Source organism: Chaetura pelagica, unplaced genomic scaffold (assembly GCF_000747805.2).
Source record: "Chaetura pelagica isolate M959 unplaced genomic scaffold, ChaPel_1.0 scaffold65, whole genome shotgun sequence".
Lineage (NCBI taxonomy): Eukaryota > Metazoa > Chordata > Aves > Apodiformes > Apodidae > Chaetura > Chaetura pelagica.
Genome location: NW_009953386.1, coordinates 573,863 through 591,743, shown reverse-complemented (window position 1 = coordinate 591,743; position 17,881 = coordinate 573,863). Strand labels below are relative to the sequence as shown.

General features: G+C 49.1%; 1 protein-coding gene across 1 annotated transcript in view; it reads right to left on the bottom strand.

Moving 5' to 3' along the window:
- CASQ2 (calsequestrin 2 (cardiac muscle)) overlaps positions 1 to 13,741 on the bottom strand; it is a 32,754-nt gene extending 19,013 nt beyond the window's left edge. The window contains exon 1 of the mRNA XM_009998216.1: positions 13,314 to 13,741. Coding sequence (XP_009996518.1) covers positions 13,314 to 13,547 — 234 coding nt within the window. The 5' untranslated portion in view covers positions 13,548 to 13,741. The remainder of the gene's footprint in view (positions 1 to 13,313) is intronic.
- Between the last annotated feature and the right edge of the window lie 4,140 nt (positions 13,742 to 17,881).

The window sequence follows — 17,881 nt, the reverse complement described above, 5'->3', positions numbered from 1 at the left end:
CCTGCTGAGATAACACTGCCCAGAGGTCACGAGGGTTGGGTTTCTTCCCACTGTGTCGCAGCACCAAGTTTACTGGAGACACCACGTGCTGGTAACTGCTCTTTGACACTGAGGCACCAGGCAAGGGCTCCCAGCCAAACTGGGGACACCTAAGCAGTGAGCATGGCTAGGAGAAAGACCTGTGACACTGACACAAAGCAAAAGCTGTCTCCTGCCCCGTGCCTTGGTGGCCTCCTGAGGAGAAGTGTGACATGTGGGCACCACGGGTATTTTAACTCTGGGAGTGCGTGGTGCCAGGCAGCAAACTGGAGGGGATGCAGAGCACTGCAGCATCACGTTTCCTTCCTACCTGTGATGGGATGGCTAAAGCAGGCCCCCAGCAAAATAAAGCAGAGGGACTCCTGGCTTTGCAAAAGCAGTTACTTCTCCTGTGAAATGCTTTCAGTCATGTCTCCTGTCCAGGCTTCAATCACTGCCCCCCAACCCCACCCCCCAGGTCCTGGTCTGCTCTTTTTCCTAAGGAAAGGAGGCTAATCCCAGCCATGCTCATGTTTACCTCCTCACAGCTTCAGAAACCACTGCCCCCTGTTCCCACCATTTTTGAAGAAGGGGCCTCTTGAAGATATCAAGTTCCTGCCTGTTTTGTGAAAATAGATACATGAGGAAAGGAGATACGTTCTGCAAGTGCCCTGCAGTGGGAGCAGCCCCGGGTGAGACCCTGTGAATTCCAGATGGGCTCCGTAAGAGATGCAGTGACCCTGGGAAGTGAGCCCCCTCACTCACCAGATGACTGACTCAGCCCCACCACACACATGCCAGAGACCCTACAAGGTGCTAATGATGCTCTGAGACCACCAAGCAGCTGTAAGAGCCCCCTCCTCCCCCTTGCTACATGAATGCCTCTGGTGCTGATGGTCTTCTTGCTCTCCTCCCTCTGAAACCTGCTGGTTGGAGGGGGGTGATGGGGATAAGAGGCTGGGGGCCTTCAGGACAGGAACGTCCCTATTAGGGCACAGCTGCCTGCACCCGGCAGTGGGAGGCTGAGGGGGGAACGGAAGAAAAGCCGCAGCCAGAGGGATGGTGGGTTGATTTATGAGGAATGCCACCCTCCCCTACCCCAGGACCCGTTTTGGCACCACCCCCACCCAACCTCAAGCCCGGTTTGAATGTCACCCCGCGGCGCTGCCCCCTCGGCTCCCCGCTAAAAATAACCCCCTCCCGCGCCCGCCCGGCAGGCAGCGGGTGGCAATGGAAGGCATCGGGGAGCAGAAGCAGTGGGGCAGCCCCCTCACCTGCACCCCAGGGCACCGTGGGGTCAGCCAGGTCCCCATGTGGGCTGCGCCCAGCCCTTCTTCAGAATCCTGGGAGAGGCTGCAGGGAGCAGGGCTCAGGGACCTTGCTTGGGGAAAGGGGAGTGATGGAGAACATGGTTGTCTTCTCCTTTCCTTCTCCTTTCCACTAAATACATGTCCCCAGCCCTGTCCCAAAGCCCTCTAGAAACACATGTTCTCCACTAGCCATCACAGCATCACTGCAGCCTTAATCCCCTTACGGCCACTGGCCTTCAGGGGGAAATGCCACCATGTGAGGACAAAGGGGGTTCTCCACGTTATGTGGAAAACACACGGTCTCCCTGCTCTTTTGTCTGCTAGTGCTTTGAAATAAAGGTGAGGCTGCACATTCAGGGCTCAGGCATACAGGGGATACAGCCTGAACGGGCCAGAGCACTGGTCTGTATCTGCACATCCACCAGGAAGGCATCTGAGCACCGGTCTGTCTCATTTGGCATCTCATCTCCTGGCTCAGGCCATGGCCGTCCATGTTAGAGCAGCTGAGAGCAGCTGATACCCATTACTGAAGAGAGCTCCCGAGACATCTGCAAGTGGGTATGGTGGGAGAAGCTGTTTTCTGTGCCCCATTTATGAGGATCTGCTCCTACTGGACAAAGGGATGGAGCCTGCAGGATCATTGGCTTTAGGGGGCACTGTCAGCAAGTTCCTGCTTGTTGGCAGTTGTGCAGAGCAGCAAGAGGTTCCACAGAGTCAACACTTGACGCTCTGGCTTCATTGTGGCCAAAGGTAAAACACAGAATGCCCAGGGGAAGAAGACTGTCCAGTCATGTCCAGTCCATACTTGGTGTAGCTATTTACTTACAGCTATGATAGCCATGTGTCGGATGAAGTAAAGGCAGTTTAAGCCATATAGTTCTTGACTCCTGCACACAGGAGAAGGTTAGGGTTTCTTGGGGGTGTTTGAAGAAGCTCAGAAATGTGCCTTCATCGCGTGAGGTTCCAACACCTGCTACAGACAATTAGTTGGGTGTGAGTGGGGATGCTTGTGAGAGAGGAGGCTTTGGTTGGGAGTAATGTATGTGAGCATGCAGCCTACCCAGGGTAGCTCTTCAGAGGGTTTGGGTGCAGCCGTGTAGCTGTGAGCATGGGTGCTTGCTGAGAAAGAGCGAATATGTCTAGAAGATGTGAGTGACAAGGTGAAAGCCTCGCTGTGTGTGATTGTGGGAGTGTGAGCTTTGTTAGGGCTCAGTGGGCAAAAAAAGGTCACCATAGTGCTGGAGGTGTGCCTGTCGGTGTGACAGGGCTTGTATGGCTGTGTCTAGCCAGACTGTCTTTAGGAGGGGTGTGTACCATGGGTATGAGTGTTTGGAGATGTTCCTTTGAAGAGCCTTGTCCTGAGAGATGCTGTGCACCAGCGCGTGTGTGTGTAGGAGAATGTGTGTGTACAGTGTGTACCTGTCTCCATGGGGATGGAGCTGAGGGCTCTGTGGGCAGCCTGCCTCCTTCCCTGGGACTTGCATACTAACGAGAGCATGACGTGAGAAGTACAGCCTGTGCCCCTCTGCAGAGCACAGGGGTCCTGTCCTGGGGAAATCTTCATGCAACACAAGACTCTCAGGAGATCTTTCCCCTGTGGCAGCACCCAGAGGCAGGAGACCTTTGCAAGGTGTCCGTGCCTATGGTGGACATTCCATGTACCAGCTCTGCAAGGCTCCTGCCCTTGCTTTCCCTGCTGTCCACTGCAGCAGGTGAGTCTGACCAGTGCTTAGATACGAACCTATTCCCGCACTTATATCTGAACCCCATAAGGCAGCAAAATATAGAGTATGCCAGAGGCATGGCAGCACTGCTCATTACAGTATCAAGCATTTATATATCCCCTTACAGTATTTTCTGATTCCATAATGCTAGTGGGATTTGAATGCAGATAATGTTTCTAATCTTGAAAATCCTCTTGGCTCAGGACCTTGGGATAGAGGTGGTTGTAACGTAAGAACACAGCCCCTCCTCCTCCTTCTCCTCCTTTTAAATTCATATTGCTTGAAGTCTTGGCCAGCCAGAGCCCTTGTCTTTGTGTCAGCCTCTGTAGTGAGTAATTTAACTTCAACAGCTGCACAGGGAGATGGAGGGGAGAAGCTGCCCTGGAAAAACTGGACCAAACTGGTCATGCAGTCCCTGAGGTACAGCATGAGCTTTGGCATGCAGAGCTGGCTTAGTCTGCGAGCAAAGACCACAGTCACTTGTAAGCTCATATCCCAGGCACAGTTTGCAGCCTTCCACTCAGGTGCTTGAAGACTTTGCAATGCACGCTTTCTAGCCACAGGATGACAAGCTGTGTCCTGTGCAACGTTGGGAAAAGCAGGTGGGAGTTTGGGAGCACTCCCCCTTCTCCCCACTTACCTCAGCTAGTAGCCATACATGGATTTGGGTAAGCATGGCGTTCTGGATGTGTGAGAGGTGCCAGCCCAAAGCGAAACTTGGGTGACACCAAATAAGCAAGAACCACCTCATCTTGGATGGTTTCAATAGTCACCAGCAAGCTGAGTAATGGGGATGGAGAGAAACAACTCCCTGCCAGAACATCTCAGCTTCACACCTACCATATTCATCTGAATTTAGGTGTGATCCTAGGAAGGTTTGGGGAGATTTAAGAAGTCCCACAAGGTCAGTCTGAAATCCTAAGTTATTGAGCAACAGAAGTGTCACCAGTAAAAAGGTGAGAGGCTGCCTGGCCATGATCCTGTTGCAGCTGCAAACAACAGTGATTGTGCAGAACCTTGCATTTGGTGTCAGTTTTGTTGCTAAATGGCAGAGAAAAATCCAGCAGAGGTTACAAATGGGGGTGGGAGGGATAGATGTCTAAGCATGGTCATTTTTTCACTGTGGAGCCTCATTATGTCTTTGTGCCCTGGATTTTCTTCTCACTGCTCTAGCACCTGCCTGGAGCTCCCACAGGCAGTAAGGCTCATTTCCTCCAGAGGCCCAGGCCAGGACAGAAGGTACCAGGGACATCTGGGTCTCTGTGAGAGCCATCATGAGTAAACTTCTCTTAATCATGGGGACCTTTCTGTTTCTCTAGCTGACAGTGGTGGAAAAACAAAACTCAAGCAATGCAAGGAGGAGAGCAACAGGGGATGATAAGGGAACATCCCTCAAGCAGTCTACACTTCTCTGCTCTTTCCTCATTACTCTCTTAAAGGATGCAGTTTATGTTGATGGTCAGAACCTGGTTGATGAAGTTATAATTATTTGATATTATTTTAAATTCCAAAGTGATAGGGTTTTATTTTCAGACACAGCAGGAGGAGATGACAGAAGTATAGGATATTTCCCCCAAAACTTTGAATCCTTGTGCAGGGCTCTGTGGTTGGCATCTCTGTTGTTTGAGCTGGTGGACAGTTTGTTGGAGAGCAAAGGGGGATCTCTCTCCTTCCTAATGCTTTGCTCTCTCCTCTAGCATCACCTTGTGTAGCTCACCCAGCAACATTTTGGGTTCTTGCATAATTCAGGCTGGTGAATTGCAGGTCCTGAAGAACAGTGGTGGTCAAAGAGAAGGGGCAGAAACCTGCTGAGCACCTGCCACCAGAAAAGCTGCTCCTCTGGCAGAGGGGCTTGGGGAGAGCACCTTGGCCCCACCTCCCTGCTCTTTTCCACCACCTGAGCTGCCCGGAGTGGCTGCTTATTGCTGAACCTGCTCTCCCGGGGGGTCACTGCTCCTCAGATAAAAAGGCAAGCCTCCAAATATGGAACACCCAAAGGTCAGCCCCGTGGAGGTGGCTTTCACAGGTAACGCCCCAGAACACGGCGCTGGGGCTTTAACTGCTGCTCAGGCTGGTCAGATACATGATGTGCTCTTTGGCTGCCTCCCCAAAGGTTTCACATAGTTCAGGCTGTATTTTTACCCTCACTGGGCATCCCTAATTTTAGTGAGCTGTAAGCCAAGGTGCAGCCTCCCCAGCCATGAGCCAGCTGGGGCCCATGCCCGTGCCACCAAGCACCCATGGGTGCAGGGACCACCTCCCACTGCTCCCATGCAGCCCTCACTGATGCTGCACTGCAGATGTTCTGCTGACTCAGCTGGGCAGCTGGCACGCCCAGGACAGCTGGGGCATGTGTGTATGCATCTGCTGACCTGGGGGCTGGGAAGGTCCCCCAGGGCTACCCCACTAAGATCCCCTTTGACAAAACAGAGACCAGAGGAGCAATCTTGGGGCTGTCCTTGACAAAAGTGCCTTGTTGTCTTTCTGGCCTCAGAGAAGCTGCTTTGAAACTGTTGGCTGGATGCTGCCAAGAAGCTCATGCAGGGCACAAGCCAGCTCCTTTCAGTAGGTGCTGGGGGAGGGAAGCATGCTTGAAATTCAGCCCATTCACCTCCACAGACCATTGTCCATGTCATTCCTACGCCTCCAGCTCCCAGGAACAAACCAGATCTTTTTTGTTTCTAACTGAGTGGGTGTGAACCAGCGCCTCTGAAACTCCAAAGATTCTGGGATGCTGCAGGCAGGAGCTGGGAGCTCCCACCCTGCATCAGTGGGAAGGATCAGAGTGGGGGGCCCTGAGGGAATGGAGGCATCCTTGAGGCAAGAAAGGCCTTTTACCCAAGCAGTGAGCAGAGAGAAATAAGAACTGAGGGGAGCTTTAGAAACACTCAGACATCTTTGTGCAGGGTTTGAGGTGTCAGAGGTTTGCTAGCTGACAGCAGTCTGTCTGCTGCCAGGGCCAGACAGGATTCCCAGAAAAAGCACGTATCATGGATAGCAGCTGGTCTTTGCCAAATCTGTGCCAGAGAGAGGGCAGGAATGAGCACCATCAGCAATCCTGAGCAGGGAAGTGCTGGCCCTCCCGGGGTGCTGGGGAGAGGAGGAGTGAACACCTGCTTCCAGGCCCTCCCCCGGGAATGGAGCTCTTCCCCACTGCTGCTCGTTCTATTTCCTTGGGCAAGGTTTCATCTCGTGTATGTAGGCAAATCCCAATGTGCAAAGGAGAAAAAAAAAATATAATAGAAATGAGAGCCTGGACCTGGCTAAGTGTCTTCTTTCCTAGGCCATGGATTCCTTGACTGAGTGCCTGTTATTTAGGGACAGAGGCTGCAAAAGGACATGTTTGGTCATCAAACCCAGGACTGTGTCATTTAATATCTGTCACAAAGTGGTCAATGTCCATTTAAAACTTGTTGGGCTGTTTTTCCCTTGATGTCTTCCTCCTCTAGTGATTAGGGACTTCCTAGTTTCCAGACTTGGTTTATTCTTAGCCCGTGTGTCCTTAGGCTTTGTGCTTAAATAGCTCTTCTCCCTCTTGGGTGTTTAAAGAAAATTATTGTATCCCCTTTCCACTCTCCCCACAAATGAAGCTTGGGCACAGAGGAAGGGCAGTCATGGGCTTTGATTAGTTTGGTTTAGATGAAGGGCACTGGCAGGCTGAGGTTTGAAGTGAGGTCACAGTGGGCAAGCAAAGCATGGCCCACCATACCTGGTCTGCATGGCAGAGGAACAGCTGCTCCAGCCCATGGGAAGTCTCCTAAGAAGTGTCAAATTACAGGGTGGAGAACATGCAGTGATTACTATAAACACCTCACAGGCCCACTGAGTGTGAGCTCAAGCTAGTTCTTTTGAGCCCCCCAGGCTTGGCCACCTTGTTATACAAGAGTGAGACCCTGCCTGCCAGGAACCAGCCCAACAGGAAGGCACAGGAAACCCTCTTTGGCAAGTTTTTGGGAAGCTGACTAGTATGGCAGGATGGCTCAAACCTAAGAGGCTGGGATATTCAATGTTTTACCTCAATTGCCTTTCTGAAGGGAGGGGAGACACAGAAGAATTCTCCATGCAATTCTCCAGTGGGACAGTGAGAAGACCTCCTTGCACCAGGGCTGAGAAAGCCTGGAAAGCCTGAGCAGCGTTGGCCTTGCACGGTGTCAACAAGCACACCCAAGCTCAAGGGAGTCTGTCATGCTTCCAGGTGACATCTGCATAAAAGTTTGGTCTCTGGATTAAAACAGTTTTATTTTTCTTTAGATCCTGGGATTACAGGTAGTCTCTGTTCTGAGAACTGCTGTCAGCACACCTCTCTCCAATCATACTTTAGTCATTGATGAAAGTGTCTTTCAAAGAGCAGAATGGCATTGAAAGTGGGGTCTTATGCTAGATGCTGCTCATGCAGCCAGTCCAAGCTCACTGCTGGGAGCTGATGGAGGGACTTAAAGAAAGAATCTGGGAAATAACAGGTAAGGCAGCCTTGTAAATTGTTTCTGCCACGGTTATGCAGGAAGACCAAATTACATCCTTGTCCCTGGCATGTCAATGCGCCCATCTGTGAAATGAGGAGCTCTCTGACTTGTTTTTTGGACTCGCACCTGTGAGTGAAATTGTGACGTTCAGTGAGTAAAATCCTCCTAGGTGCTACTTCTAAAAATCAGTGCTCTGCTGGCTGTTGATGACCTGAGACCTACATATGTGGTCACAAAGGGCAAAGTAATCAGTACACGTTTTTCCTTCTCTTTCTCTTCCTTCCTTAGTTTTGCATTAACTTGTCTGTAGTGGAAGCCACTTGCTTTAGTAGCCATGGAAACCAAACCACCTTTTTTACTACGGGTGTGCACAAGAACCTTGCACATACCTATCCAGCCATGTGTGCCTCATCTCTCACCCTGAGAACTTGTTCTGCAGAGACCCAACAGTTTCTGTGACACTCAGTGAATATGTCTTGTATAATGTGTGTACCCAGCCCAGGAAGTTGTGTGGAGGAACTGTCTCATGAACACAACCATTTCCAAAGAAAAAGACTGGAATCTGAGTCTGTGAAACAAACAGCGAAGGGTGCTTAAGGAAAGGACTTGGTTTCGTCTTTTTCTATTTATATTCATATATACAGTCTACCTAGACGTGGGGTTCCTATGAATTTCTGCGATAAACTACACAGACCCAGACTTGTAACCCTTTCTTCTGTGTTGCATCAGAAGCAGAGAAGGACTTCCTGCTATATATTGTATGGTTCTGAACTCTCATGGGAACATCTGCTCTCATGAGACTTCAACACCATGTGGTGGAAGTTCACCAAAACCAGCTGATCTTGCACCAGTTTTTCGATCATGAGCTGGAAGCTGCAGTATTTTCAACACTTGAAAATAAATTATTGGTTTCAAGCGAACTGGGAGGCAGACCCAGTTTAACCCCTGCCTTTTACTGGATTAAAAATCTACCTCTCCCTCTTACAGCACAAGTGTCGTTGGGCACTGGGAGGTTCTCATGCAATGCAGTCTCATGGATTTATATTCCCAGGTTTGTAGGAAAAATTTTCCCTGGTGTTACAGGATTCACCATATATGTTAAGGAGTTTCACTTTGTTCTGCCATTTATTGCTAGAAGCTGGGCAGATCCTGGATCTCATCTGGAAAGGGAGGTACCACATGCCTCTTCTCTTACCTCTCATCACACTCATTTGTGCTAGGGCAGTTATCCATGAATTTGCAGCCCAGGAGCACTGTGCTACATGATTCCTAGGGACAAGGGCTGGCCCATTGGAAGGTGAAACTGTCCCAATATTTAAGACATTCAGAGCTGAGAGGGAGAAAGGAGGAGGTCTGAGAAGCAGTGTTGTGAGACAGGATGAAACATGGTAGGGGAGCTACAGAGGAGAAGGAAATAGCAGAACAGGTATTTCTCAGCTTCATTGCTTTGGTCTTTTCTAATTTTGCCTCTTCTTTACTAAAGCTGAGCCCTTTAAAGACAAATAGCTGTCTTTCTTACTTGTCTGTCAAATAATTATTGTGAAGCCTTGTGCCTGGCTACTTCTTCACTGTGCCCACCCCATGGGGCGTGCAGGGCTCTTTTAAACATTGCCAGATTAGAAATAGCTACTGTTAGCTCTGGGACTGTCTGGTTCCACCTCTGCTTTGCCTTGCACAGAGGCTTTTCCCACATCAAGTGCTTTTCAGCAGTCAGTGGTGCAGAGTGGGTTTGTAGAAGAAAGGCAAGCAAAGGAGAAGAACCCTTTAACCTAAGCTGTGAAGCAGCCTGTGCTCCTGATGTCTCTGCCCTGGATTGTCTTGTAACAATCCTCCCCAGCCCCTTTCCACCCTATCTGGAAAGCAGTGAGCAGCTGGTCCTCCCATTGTTGATTTGACTATTTTCCTGACAGACTAACCCAACAGCCCCCAGCTTTCCCACCCCAACCTGAGGGCCTGGTGATGCCATCCTTGGAGCTGTTGTCATGCACAAAGGGTGGTCCAAAAAAAGGTGCTGGTGCTCCTGAAGAGCTCAGATGGCCCCAGACCCTGTCCTCACCAGGTAGCACCCAGCAGAGTGGGTGGCAGGAGCTGTCAGGGCTGCTTCATGATGGCTTTCAACTTCATTCCCTTCCTAAACTGCAAAGGGACACTAGGCTGCATGGCAATCTGGTCACAGTTCCCAGTGCACCTGGGTGTGGGAAGCTGAAGACCCTGTGTGCTGTCCCACTGTAATATCAGCTTTGTGATGGCACCCCCTCTCTGGTAATAGCTGGTGTGCTTTGGCAGTGTCACTCCTGCATGCTGGACTTTTGTCCTGGTAAGGGAATTCTTCTTGTCACATCACTTTCTCCTCAGTCTGCTGTTTGTAGTGAGGGTTTGGTAAAGTCCTTAAATATGTGCATAGCTTTATTCATGTGCTGTCAGGTTTTCAGCTTGATTTCCTAAGGCTACAAGACCTTGTGTGACCGTGTGATTCTCTCCTCTCTCCTTCCAAGTCTGTCTATCAGCTGACTCCCTTAATAATTTTTCTAGCTAGGGGCCCTTTTCAGCCAAATTGTCCAGAGGCAGGGATCTCACCATAATAAAACCACTGCAAGTTTCATGAAGAGCAAGAACTTAGAAGGGAAGAGATTGAAGTGCCCTGAAAGAAGGAAATGCCACCACAAGGGCCAAACCTCTGTTAGACAGCAAAGGACCCAGGCATGAGAGAGCCTCGTGGGCTCCTCACTCATGGGACAAGCCCCAGCCAGAACTTGTTACTGACCACCAGCTGTATATTTGAAGGAAACCAGGCTCATGGTTGATGGACAATGTACTTCTAGATTGGAGGAGTGTTTGTCTACATTTATCTTTCCTTTCTTGGGAACTTTGTAGCTGTGGATTTTTCCCGCATGCTGAAGCTTAAACTGGTGGCTGGATGTGGAGTCAAGAAGGAACTGATCAGCACTTCTGAGACTTTTGCTTGCTTCAGCAATGTGCCATCTACCACCTGATCTAGGAGTTTCTCCCAAAAAATTTGCAGGAACCCAGACTCTGGATCTCTCTTGTTGTTGGTATCTAAGGTATTTCTTCAGGCCTTTGGTCTTTGAAATTATACGTTTCTTATAAGGCATATGTGGAAGAAACAGAAAGGGTAGATTATTTGGTGTTTTTTTCTGGCTTTAACATCCATTATGCCCATTCCCTCCCATCTGCACACACATTCAGTCATGTTATTCAAGCAATAGGACATAACAACCCTGAACCACTCAGCTCAGATAGTTGCTTAGCTCCACACCCGCCGGTGTTTTGGATGAAGACTCCTTATTATTCCTAGTGACAGAGACTAATGCCATTTTATGGATGGGAGGCTAAGGACATGATGTTTCCCAGGCTGCGGAAGCAACACCTCTTGTTGTAAATCAGTTAGTAAATTCTGAGTACAGTAAGACGGAAAAAACCATGAGATATGCCATTTTACCCCACGCAGCACGCTATGGCAGGAACCCCCCAGGCTGGCCAGCAAAGAACACCAAGGGCTGGAGTGTTTGCCTTTTAAATACATTATTTCAGACCTAAAGGGCCTTCAGCACTCAGAGCCCTGAACCCTCTACTGAAATTAGATCCACAAAACCTTCCTGAGTGAACTTTTCCCAGGTTTGGCTGGAAGTAAAGGCCCTGTCACTGCCCCTGTGCCTATCCAGCAGCTCACTGCTCCAAGTACTTGCTCAAATTACAGGAGAGCTGGGTTCAGCTGCTGACTGCCTCCAGGGTGACTGACCCCAGGCTGTTCCTCTCCTGGGTGAATAGCTCCACACCTCAGCCACGGAGCTACTGGAGACATTATTTTCCCTCTGCTTGTCCTGGTGAACATGTGGTGAACTCCCATAGTGGGATGAGTTCTGTAAGGGGAAGTTGAGAGTGACCCCCACGGCACTACATGTTATGGTTTGAGGTGAGGGAGGTGAATGCTGTCACAAGAGGGAGCAGATTGCAACCTGGTTTGCCCACTCCTTTCACATGTGCTACCATGGTTGAGTTAGAACAGAAACTGGGAGCACTAGCACCTTGCAGGGCTGTGTCCTCTGCAGGATGAAACACATCCTATCTTCTCCCTTGCCTCCGGAGCCCCTCTCACCATCTGATTCCCTCAGGTGACAGAGGCAAAGGAGGGCTCAGCCTGCAGACTGCTCTTCTCCTTGAGCTGTCAGATTGCTGCTGCTGCAGTTCCCAGTCCGGGGTGTGTGGGGGGGTGACTGTCAAACTTGGAGACATGCACTGAATCAGCATTGCAAATGCTTGGGCAATGTTGAGGTCAAAGCCACAAGTGCAGGTGGCTGTGCGGCACAGTTAGCTGGAAGCTGAGCATTAGTGGGCTGGAGCACTACAATTATGTAAAGTCTGCTGTAGATCTAATCCTCAGCCTTTTGCCCAAGGTCACATCATAAGTCTATGGCAGAGAGGCAGCTGGAAACCAAATCGCCAGAGTTCTAAGCTACTGTACTCACTGCTCAACCAAACCTCGTGAAATAAAGCTTTAAACCATGTTGTGTTTGTAGCCATTGCACCCTTCATGCAGCTTGATTGCTAACATGGGTGTAGGTGTCATGGGGACTAAAACTGATAGAGAACAACAGCTACCTGCTTCTGTCAGATTTCTAAAAATACGTATTTAGCAACCACTTGCCATCTATTGAGCACAAAATAGCTATTCTATTAAATAACAACACCATTATACTACCAGCCTGAATAATTTCAACTGGAATTCCAGCATTATTTTTTTTGTCTTTGCCAAATGTTATTTCCTTGCTCACCTGGAGCAAGTAACTCCTGACAAGTCAGTAAAATCTGGTTAGTTTTTAAATCTTCTGTGTTGTCAGGCTTGCTGAGAAGAACGGTAGACTTTGAACTTGATACTGGAATTTTTAAGGTCCTAGCCCTCAGCAAGTGTATTTTCTAATTCACTTTTGCTATACTCCTAGGGATGCAACGCATCTTCTCTCTAGATCTGATAAATAAAGCATCTATGTTTCTTCTGCAATTCTCACTTTCTTTCCCAATGTGTCTTTCAGTTAAGAGGGAATATTTCTAAGCCTCTGGTAACAAACAAGCACATAACAATTCAGGCTTGCAGCTGTATGATTCCCTAGATTACAGCTACACTACAAGAAAGAATGCTATGAATATACTTCACAGTATTTACTATTATTTATTTTAATGAGGATTAATTACTCATTTTTTCACCAAAGAATTAACAACTTTTTTCTTTTTTTTCCAGCAAAGACGTGAATGGTCACAGTAACAGGCAGCTACAGACTGATTCCAAGTGCCAGAAAAACAAAAGGGGATATAATGCTGCATCAACAGGGAGCTTTTGAGATGGGGAACTAGGACACCAGGTTGCAGCACAGTTTGGTAAGGTGCTTGGCTGCTTACTCGTAGTGGGACAGAAAAATACAAGGGGGACACTGCCTTGCAGAGAATAAGAAAGGATCAACAAATCTCAAGCTATGGGCTCGGGTCTGTGCTGATGACGAGCTGAATTTACGTTGCTGAGGTCTGCAAGGTTACTTGCTATTGCCTGGGATTCTGACACACAATCCAGAAAAACTGTTGCCCAGCAAACAACTCAGAAGAACACAAAAAGGGTTTTTTCCTGGGTTTAGCATCACTCAGGGGCTAACCAAGTAAACAAACCTAAACTTTTAGGTGCTCAGTGCCCCCCTAAACAAGACCTTTTGACTGTCCCATCCTGTGGCTCCTCTCCATGGCTCCACACAATGCTGTGTATTGACCCCGGGACACGCAGTGGGACTTACCTCCAGGACCATCTCTGTCATCTGGAACTGCCTCTGGGCGACCTTGTCAGAGCTCACAGGCTCGTGGAAGAGCAGGCAGAGCATGTCGTACTTCTTCAGGGCCTGCTTGTAGTTCTTCTCGTTCAGGTCAATCACTCGGTCTTTCCCATCGTAAGTGGGGAAGTTCAGTCCCTCTTCTGCCTTGCAGCAGAAAAGCAGGTAAAAACCTGCCAGGATCCAGAAAGTCGCCTTCATGGGGGAGCCCTGGGAGTGCAGTGGAGGAAGGGCAAACGTCTTCCTCCTTCTTAATTTGGGAACAGGGGGAGACCAAAGTCTCCAAGTGAAGTTCGAACCGAGTTTCTCTTTCTGCTGCCTTCCTAGTGATCAGCCCAAACTCTGCAAGGCTGCTGGGGATCAGCAAACTCTGCTGTCCTGGGCTCACAACAAAGAGACAGACAGGAGAAGCTGTCAGGCCTAGCCCTGGATACCTTACATAGCTGTGTCCAGCTCCCGTGTCATTAGGAACTCCATTTTTAGGAAGCAGTTGTTTCGGGCTAAAAATAAACCCTGCAATGAATAAAAAGGACAGATATGACACCATTGAGGGACTTGCTGGCACGCTGCATCATCTGGACCATCTCTGTCATCTGGAACTGCCTCTGGGCGACCTTGTCAGAGCTCACAGGCTCGTGGAAGAGCAGGCAGAGCATGTCGTACTTCTTCAGGGCCTGCTTGTAGTTCTTCTCGTTCAGGTCAATCACTCGGTCTTTCCCATCGTAAGTGGGGAAGTTCAGTCCCTCTTCTGCCTTGCAGCAGAAAAGCAGGTAAAAACCTGCCAGGATCCAGAAAGTCGCCTTCATGGGGGAGCCCTGGGAGTGCAGTGGAGGAAGGGCAAACGTCTTCCTCCTTCTTAATTTGGGAACAGGGGGAGACCAAAGTCTCCAAGTGAAGTTCGAACCGAGTTTCTCTTTCTGCTGCCTTCCTAGTGATCAGCCCAAACTCTGCAAGGCTGCTGGGGATCAGCAAACTCTGCTGTCCTGGGCTCACAACAAAGAGACAGACAGGAGAAGCTGTCAGGCCTAGCCCTGGATACCTTACATAGCTGTGTCCAGCTCCCGTGTCATTAGGAACTCCATTTTTAGGAAGCAGTTGTTTCGGGCTAAAAATAAACCCTGCAATGAATAAAAAGGACAGATATGACACCATTGAGGGACTTGCTAGAGAGAGGGAGTGAGCAAGAGAGAGGGAGTGAGCAAGAGAGAGGGAGTGGAAGATGTCGATGCTGGGAATATGCAGGCTAGGTTTGCAAGGGGCAGACTTCACATGTACAGAGAGCCAAGGCACAGGCTGTCCTACTAGGGCTTAACAAAAATAGAAGGTATTTACTGCAATTTTTAAATAAGGGTATCTCTCTTCAAAACCCCTTGGGCATCACGGTGATTAGGCTTTTGATAACAGATCTCAGGTTAAACTGTTTTAGAGCCTCGGCTGCACCGATGGAGGAAAAGTCCCATTTCCTCAGCAGCAAAGGAGGTGAGTGCTCGTGGGACTCCCTCCTCCTCCTCCACTTGCCTGATGCACCAACTGGAGCTGCTGGTTGACATTCAAGCTCTTTTCTGAAGCCCCTTCTCTGCTGGCGGGGCACCAGGAGGATTGTTGCCCCTTGGACCTGTAATCCTGAAGCAGAAGACAGCTTAGTTGCAACCTCCCATGCCCACAGCAGTTACCAAGCCACGTACGTTGCTGGAGAGGGGTTAAAACCTTATGGTACTAAGGGGGGATGAAGGGCAGGAGCCACATGCCCAAGCTGATGTCTAGGGGCTCTCCTGAAGATAATGGACAGATGTCACCATCTCTGTTGGCCTCCCAGCCAATGGGACAAGCTTTTTTTCCCCACAACCCTGTTGTAACTCCCAGCCAAGTGATCCCACATATTCCTTCCTCTTCCTTTCTCAGGAACAGTGACTGTTCCCCCAGGGGGAGGCTCTGCCACCCGCTGCTGCTTTTCTGTGTCACCTGCAGCACGCTGCTGGGGGAGAGCAGTTTGGTGGCACAGTCTTGCCCCTCTTGCAAGACTGAGAGGGGTGTCACCCCTGCCCCATGAGTGGCAGGGACAGGCAGGGGGGGCCAGGCCGGGTGGCCGCGCACCAGCCCCGCTGCTGACGCGGATCTGCTGGGGAAGGCACGCTGAGGGGCAGGCAAGGCAGAGCTGGGCAGGAGGCATGGGTCTGCCCCCCCACACCCCCAGGGTGATGAGCAGAACTGTGGCCTCATCAGGCCTCCTCCTTGCGTGGTGGTCCCTCACAGCCTCGCTCTACCCATGCGGGGGAAGAGGTGATGTCCCTCCTTGGTGCATGCAACCCTCACCCCAAACAGATGTTGCTGTTTAATTTTGTGTCTGGGTTTATTTCAACATTTGGGGTGAAAAGCAAAGGTTACTTAGCAGTTACAGACTCACATAATCTTTTAGGTTGGAGAAGACCTTTCAGATTATCAAGTCCAATCATTATCCTAGCACACTACCAAGTCCACCACTAAACGGTGTTCCTAAGCACCACATCTACGTGTCTTTTAAACACCTCCAGAGGTGGTGACTCCACTGCTTCCCTGGGCAGATGACACCCATCTCCCGGGTGACTGTGGAGCACACATGCCCTCAGCTTTCACTTTCAACCTGAACAGCCAACAACATACTGACAGAAATCCTGTGGGCAGCAGTTTCCAGATCTGCCTTTTTTCCTGAGCCTCCTCATGCCTTTTCAGAAGTTCAATGTTCGCCTGCAACTTGAAGTCCTAATGATGAAGCCTAAGGAATGTGGGGAGAAGCCAGAGCAAGACAGAAATACGCTGCCTGTGGAGTCAGCCTTCAGGAGCAGTCATTTCTAGAGGGAGATATGACAAACCTGGGTATGTCCAATTGCTTTTAGTGAGAGACAAAAGACTTGTGTCACAGTGGGTGGCAATGGCTGGCTAGGATTTTTCTGAATGTGTAAGCTGTAAAATGCACAACTGAACTTGTGGAATGACCAGGCATACACCAGGCTGGCTGGTTGCCTTTGAAGGATGCAAATGGATTTGGGTGCAGGAGCAGGATTCTGCTGGCATCAGGGTGTCTTTTAAAGCAGGCACACATCAGACAGGGCTGTAAAAATGAAATGTTCACAGCTACTTCAAAACTGGTTTCCCAGGCTTCTGCCCTCCTTTTATTCCTGCAGGTCTTCAGCAATTGCTCCACTTTCATATCGCTCGAGCTATTTTTGAGGCGCTTTCTCTCTAGTCTGAATAACTTTTTAATATGCCTAAAAATAGACACAATCCAATTTTCATTTTCTCCTCTTTTTGCTATCAAAAAAAAAGGGGGGGGGAGGGGAAAGGCTTTTTATTCACAAAAAGTGTTGCCTTGTTAGCCCCAGATACATCTATTTTTTCTGCTCATGGCATGAGTAGCAAAGGTCTGTGACTGTTAGGCTTCATCTCTACTTTGAAGAGAATTCCTATAGCAGACACTGCATGTCATGATCACTGGACAGTCCATCTCTTCACCTCTCCACTCAAAACCTCAGTGGGACTGTTAGTGCTAAATCCAGCAGCCATTTTGGGGCAGGATCACTGTCAAGAAAAGGACAGTCTGTAGAGCTCATGGATTTGGGGAACCTGAGTTTTGTTGAAAGCCCATTTCTACACAACACTGACAAAAGGTATCTTTGTGTGCTAGATCCTCCCCCATAGAGTAGGAGCAATAGCAGTTCCCCATAGAAGGGAAGGATGAGGGGGACAAATAGCTTTTCTGTGAAATCTTGGCTTTTGTATTCACAGGTTCACTACAAATACTTTGTCCTCTATTTCTGCATAGTCCAAGGTCTTCCTGATCCCATTTAGTTGCCCACGGTTGCAGCACATCTGTTTCTGTGGCCATTTGAAGGAATGACATGGTCAGCTCTATGCCCTGGGACATTTGGCCTTCAGTTCATTCCCTGGCTAAGCTGGCATCTTTTAGTATCTGATATAAGTTGTCTGCAAGGCTCAACCTCCCAATTCTGACTCCTCAGGCATCCTCAAGAAATGTCCTTAAGTCTTGCCTCAATAAATCAGTATGATGGTCTTCCACAGTGAACCACCTCACCATCCACTTGAAAGCTCTCTGAGAAACTGAGCTGATAGGGCTCAATGCCCATCCACCTGGGCAGGTGTCCATGTCATTCAAACAACCTTCAGAATTGGCACCAAAACTTCAGGCAAAAAAAAAAAAAAAAAAGAGATAATTAAAGGAAAAGCTTGTTGTTGGTTTATCCACTATCCTAGGCTCTTTGGGGTACATTCATTGAGCATAATCCTGGCTCTGGGGAAACAGGTTGCACAACCACCCCTGACAGGCATTGAAGTAGGATTTTACTTTGTTTCTTTGAACTGTGTGAGGGTAGGTAGCCAGTGACAGAAAAGCAGCAGAAGTGCTCAGGGAGTGACCGCCTCAGCCCTTCACTTCAGGCTTAAAGAAATGCAGAATGGGGACGCAGGATAAATAAAAACCTAGTTCTTTTTTTTTTTTTTTTTTTTTTACTTGTATTAAAAATTTGGGATATCCCGTTGCT